The sequence below is a fragment of the Oncorhynchus keta genome, chromosome 19 (genome assembly GCF_023373465.1).
Source record: "Oncorhynchus keta strain PuntledgeMale-10-30-2019 chromosome 19, Oket_V2, whole genome shotgun sequence".
Taxonomy (NCBI): domain Eukaryota; kingdom Metazoa; phylum Chordata; class Actinopteri; order Salmoniformes; family Salmonidae; genus Oncorhynchus; species Oncorhynchus keta.
In genome coordinates this window covers 70,967,858-70,974,083 of record NC_068439.1, presented here as the reverse complement: position 1 = coordinate 70,974,083, position 6,226 = coordinate 70,967,858, and the positions used below count along the sequence as shown (strand labels likewise).

The 6,226-nt window shown below is 43.2% G+C and overlaps 1 protein-coding gene across 2 annotated transcripts in view; it reads left to right on the top strand.

Annotated features, from left to right (window-relative positions):
• LOC118397889 (arf-GAP with SH3 domain, ANK repeat and PH domain-containing protein 2-like) overlaps nucleotides 1–6,226 on the top strand; it is a 48,442-nt gene that overhangs the window by 20,947 nt on the left and 21,269 nt on the right. For both annotated transcript variants that reach the window (XM_052471229.1, XM_052471230.1), the window contains 4 exons: nucleotides 1,750–1,879; nucleotides 2,015–2,100; nucleotides 3,178–3,253; nucleotides 3,380–3,466. In XM_052471229.1, coding sequence (XP_052327189.1) covers nucleotides 1,750–1,879; nucleotides 2,015–2,100; nucleotides 3,178–3,253; nucleotides 3,380–3,466 — 379 coding nt within the window. The remainder of the gene's footprint in view (nucleotides 1–1,749; nucleotides 1,880–2,014; nucleotides 2,101–3,177; nucleotides 3,254–3,379; nucleotides 3,467–6,226) is intronic.

The window sequence follows — 6,226 nt, the reverse complement described above, 5'->3', positions numbered from 1 at the left end:
ATAAATTACTTCACATAGAGATCATTCTAGTTCACTGTATGAGGGCTGGGCAGGTCATTCAAGAGTTACTAGTTTACTAAAGACCAATGCCTTGCACCAAACACCTGCGGTGTCGTCATAGAGCCTTTTGGTTGATGTGATTGACTGGTGGTTTGATGACTCACTCTAAGGGAATGAGAACTCTTAACATAAATTGAGGAGAGTAAATATTGATGTAATTTTATTTTTTATTAACCCATCCCATCTTCGGAGGACAAACATGTATATATATTTTTTGACAGCTTTTCTGCTACTTGTACAAACATTTTACATATACCTTTTACATACATAGTACTTTTATAGAAAGCAGTCACATAACAATAATACTTTACCAAACATAATCTCTTTAATCCCACCTATCACCATAGACCTCAGCTCTTTAATCCCACCTCTCTCAGCCCATCCCACCTATCACCATAGACCTCAGCTCTTTAATCCCACCCCTCAGCCACTCTCAGACCATCCCACCTATCACCGTAGACCTCAGCTCTTTAATCCCACCCCTCATCCACTCTCAGCCCATCCCACCTATCACCGTAGATCTCAGCTCTTTCATCCCACCTCTCACAGCCCATCCCACCTATCACCATAGACCTCAGCTCTTTAATCCCACCCCTCAGCCACTCTCAGCCCATCCCACCTATCACCGTAGACCTCAGCTCTTTAATCCCACCCCTCAGCCACTCTCAGCCCATCCCACCTATCACCGTAGACCTCAGCTCTTTCATCCCACCTCTCTCAGCCCATCCCACCTATCACCGTAGACCTCAGCTCTTTAATCCCACCCCTCAGCCACTCTCAGCCCATCCCACCTATCACCATAGACCTCAGCTCTTTAATCCCACCTATCACCATAGACCTCAACTCTTTAATCCCGCCACTCACCCCATCCCACCTATCACCATAGACCTCAGCTCTTTAATCCCACCCCTCTCAGCCCATCCCACCTATCACCATAGACCTCAGCTCTTTAATCCCACCCCTCTCAGCCCATCCCACCTATCACCATAGACCTCAGCTCTTTAATCCCACCCCTCTCAGCCCATCCCACCTATCACCATAGACCACCCTCGTTTGGTTTCCATGTGTCATACATTTTTCAATTGCACAGTATCCTCAGATTGTGCGCTGAAGATGAAAGATGAAAACCTTTCCTACCAGTATTATTATATTATTTATTGACTGACTATGGCTTTCCAAATCGCCCAACACTGCTAGTTGTAAGGTTCATTTTAAGTGCATGTTGTGATTTATTTGAACCATTCCTGAACCTGTGACCAGAAACAAGCTCCATAGGGGTAGTACCAGAATAAGTGATCTATTGATTTTGTCTCTTCGCAGCAAAATCTACAGAGCTGAGATTGTTGTATGCCCCATATGTATAGTATTCTGTTGGTGGCAAGAATTGTATATAATAATTTATATTGAAGTGTCGAATCAAGTGTTGTTTTTTTTGTACCAGTTCATAAACCATGTGTCATGGAATCGGTACATCGAAAATCTTTTCCCATTTTATTTTGAAACCTGTATGGCGCAGCTGTGAACATTTTCGTCCTCAAATAAAACTGGTATATTTTTCTATTTTATGCCAATTCCTTTCAGTCAATCTTTAATATATGTCAGGCAAACAAGTTTCCTACCTTCCTTTTCCGCTTGCCTCCTCCATTCATCCTGTGCTTCATCATCACTGAGACCTCTGTGTTCCTGCAGCACTAAGATAGAGAAGGAGAAGAAGGAGCATGCTAAGCAGCATGGGATGATACGGACAGAGTTCAGTGGAGGAGAGATCGCTGAGGAGATGGAGAAGGAGAGACGCCTCTTTCAGCTCCAGATGTGTGAGGTTGGATGAAACTGGCTATCTAATTATTTCACCTATCAGAGGCTATGCAGGATAGAAGACACGACAGGGTCCACTGAGGAGTATTTACACATGTCCGTTAATATTGTTACTCGATATGTCTTATTTTGTCTACAGTATCTTCTAAAAGTGAATGAAATTAAAACGAAGAAGGGGGTCGACTTTCTCCAGAACCTCATCAAATATTTCCACGCCCAATGCAAGTATGTTGTTTTCATTTACAAGTGATTTCAGATTAGCACTGTTTAGTCAGATAAGCACTGTTTAGTCGGATAAACACTGTTTAGTCAGATTAGCACTGTTTAGTCAGATTAGCCCTGTTTAGTCAGATTAGCACTGTATAGTCAGATTAGCACTGTTTAGTCAGATTAGCACTGTTTAGTCAGATAAGCACTGTTTAGTCAGATTAGCACTGTTTAGTCAGATTAGCCCGGTTTAGTCAGATTAGCACTGTTTAGTCAGATAAGCACTGTTTAGTCAGATTAGCACTGTTTAGTCAGATTAGCCCTGTTTAGTCAGATTAGCACTGTATAGTCAGATTAGCACTGTTTAGTCAGATTAGCCCGGTTTAGTCAGATTAGCACTGTTTAGTCAGATTAGCACTGTTTAGTCAGATAAGCACTGTTTAGTCAGATAAGCACTGTTTAGTCAGATTAGCACTGTTTAGTCAGATTAGCCCTGTTTAGTCAGATTAGCACTGTATAGTCAGATTAGCACTGTTTAGTCAGATTAGCACTGTTTAGTCAGATTAGCACTGTTTAGTCAGATTAGCACTGTATAGTCAGATTAGCACTGTATAGTCAGATTAGCACTGTATAGTCAGATTAGCACTGTTTAGTCAGATTAGCCCGGTTTAGTCAGATTAGCACTGTTTAGTCAGATAAGCACTGTTTAGTCAGATTAGCACTGTTTAGTCAGATTAGCCCTGTTTAGTCAGATTAGCACTGTATAGTCAGATTAGCACTGTTTAGTCAGATTAGCACTGTTTAGTCAGATAAGCACTGTTTAGTCAGATTAGCACTGTTTAGTCAGATTAGCCCGGTTTAGTCAGATTAGCACTGTTTAGTCAGATAAACACTGTTTAGTCAGATTAGCACTGTTTAGTCAGATTAGCACTGTTTAGTCAGATTAGCACTGTTTAGTCAGATAAGCACTGTTTAGTCAGATAAACACTGTTTAGTCAGATTAGCACTGTTTAGTCAATGCATTTGTCTTTTGTAGGAGGCTAATGCTTGACCCATCTTGACTCCTGGTGACCTCTGTTTCCTCTCTCCTCACAGCTTTTTCCAGGATGGTCTGAACACAGTGAATAGCCTCAAACCTTCCATAGAGAAATTGGCTACAGACTTTACTATAGTGAGCCACTCTGTCCAAGCATCCATATCTTATAATATTATCTTTGGATCTTACCATGGTTTTACTGCCTGTCTGTCAATAATGTGTCACTCACCTCACCCAGTTCTCTCACTTCCTGTTTCTCAGATCAAACAGACCCAAGATGGAGAGAGGAAACAGCTTAGTGAGCTCAGAGACGTTCTCAAGTCCTCCCTACAGTCTGAACAGAAAGAGGTGAGCTCTCAATCACTGGAGTAAGTAGCGGAGGTGATTTAGAGTCACATCCTTGCGATGAGGTAGCCCTGCCTGCGACTTAAAACTAGTGTCACCTTTGGCCCAAGAGGGAATCTCCTCTTGTTCTTGTGGTTAGGCCATTGGTTTACTGAGTAGGAGACCAGTGTTCAGATCCCACCAGTTACATTAGCTTGGTAGCAGAGAGGAAGGGACCTAATCCAATGGCAGACCAGTTATAGCACATATACTGTCATGTATTTGGTCTTACCTGTCATAGGACCTTGTCATAGGAAAAGCCTGTAGTTCTCCCTCACAAGACCCTAGTCTACTTACAGGAGTATAGATGACTAGTCTTGTGTGTCGTGTCATGTTACAATGCAATAGACTGATCATGGTTTCCACCAGTGGTTAGGAGAGTGAATGTCTGCTTTCTTGGTGAACTTTAGCTCTTTCCCCAATCAAGGCGGAGTTCCAAATTGCACCCTATTCCCTATATAGTGCACTACCTTTACCATGGCCAAGAGGGTGCTATTTGGGATAAAGCCATAATCAATGTTCTCAACCACAGATAGGATTTGAAGGAAATAAAAACAGCTTCTGAACTTCCTGACCACTGCACACATTGATATCTGTAATATTTTCTGAATGCAAGGCTCTGCTCAAGCCCTCCATTCAAATCTCAATTGCTTCCAGATTCTAGAGTCACTCACTCTATTTGAATATATGGAAATAAGGCTGCAAGGTGTACACCTACACTGCTAGAAGAAATGGTGCTATGTAGAACCAAAAAAGTGTTCAATGGCTCGCATCATATATGGCTCTCAAAAAGGACTGTATAGAATTGCAAAGCACCATTATTTTTAAGCAGCGTAGAGTAGAATAGGCCTTCAGGAGAGGACATTGAAGAAACCTGATTCAGATGAACACCTTGTAGCGGTATTTATTAGAGAGGGGTAAAGAAAGATTTTGTTCGGGCGCCAGGCAGGTATTAACCATGCCGAAAGGAAAAGAGTAGAATAGAGAGAGTACCACTACCAGACCCACACACATTAGCAGAAGAGACTGCCTAGAGTGTAGCCTGTTTACCAGATAGCCAGTGGAGAGAAAAGAGAATACACACCATATAAAACCCACATCACAGCACAGGGGTAACCCCAACACGAATCCCTCATACAATAATAATAATACTAATAATGGCAGAGCAATTTAACAGCAACTTCATACAAGAAAGAACCCAGTCATCAACAGAGAATTTGCAATAATATGTATTATCGTCCAGTGGAGGAGTGCAGAGGGTATGAATGTGGGGGGTGTTCATCGACACAACAAAGGCCTTAAAAATGTCCACAGTCTTCTCGGCCACATGTCATTAGTACACCTCACCTCAATACAGTTCACATAACAATACACAACTTGCAAGCAACCTCCCTTTTAACTAAAATGTCCATCCAAATACTTCTGGCAGGGCAATAATAGTCCAGCTCTAATAAACTTCAATAGGAAGTGCATTTGAAAAATAGAGAGTCTGTTGCAGGGTAAAGCACTGGAACGAGAGGGAAGAGAAAGAGAGAGAGAAAAATAGAAATCTTAGCTGTGGTCTTCAGGCCTGCCGGTGTACTGTCTGACTGTCCGATGGATCGTTGGTTTGTATGTTAAAGCTTCGCAACAATGTTGCTACTAATCCATGCAATCCATAACGGGCGCAGTCCCAAACAAAAACAACCACGATCTAAAGCGATCACACCGATGATTGAGTTAAATACTTTATAAACTACAAACACAACTTCTGCAGCACAGCACACACAATCAAACTGTTGCGCCACCCAAAATTATTATTATTATTATTATAAGAGCCCCTCCCCAAAGAGCTGAATAAGCTCTCTTTATTTCCTCCTTCCTTACTGCTCATGCGCTCTTAAAGTGGCAGTCCACGGTGAAGGCTCCGTGCAGATTTCGCCACACTCCTCCCCCCATGAAAAAACAACACCTGTAGAAACATAGAGGATGCAGGCTTTGACAGGTTCATGTTCCTGCTACACAAAACCAGGGAAGTCCTCATCATCAGAGTCCTCCACGAAGAGGTCCTGCAGGTGTTGCTTTTGCCTGCGATCCAGCTCTTATGCCGTAGGGTAGCAGGGCTTTAAGTCAACAACATGCACCGACCGTCCTGACATCTTCCCCAGTGTCCTCCAAGCAGAACAAGTAGTTCACTGGTCCCAACTGCTGCACTACACGGTATGGACCTTTCCATCTGGAAGCGAGCTTGGCAGTGAACTTCTTAGACGCCTTTGACAGATGATGTGAACGTACCCAGACACGAGACTTGGGTGCGAAAAACACATCTCGTCTATGTTTGTCATAGTTTCTCAGCTGTCGTTGTTTGGCTTTGGTTTTGCTGGCCTCCACTCTGGCTAGCAAAGTGTAGTGGTGTTGTAGGGCATCAAACGCTGGGCAGTCAGGTGAAACATTGGAACTTTGCAAGACTCTGTCCATCGGACCTTTTAGTGGTCTTCCCAGGTGGAGTTCGGCGGGAGTGACCCCAGAAGTCTCCTGCACGGCAGAGTTCAGTGCAAAGCGACATTCAGGGAGATGCTGATCCTACCTTGTGTGTTGATCCCCCACGAATGAAGCAATCATCCCCTTCAGGGTTCGGTTTACCCTCTCGGCCAGGTTGGTCTGAGGATGGTAGGCTGTGGTCAATTTGGCAATTACACCCCAGTAGGTACAGAGCTCTTTGTAGATTCCTGATATGAACTGCGG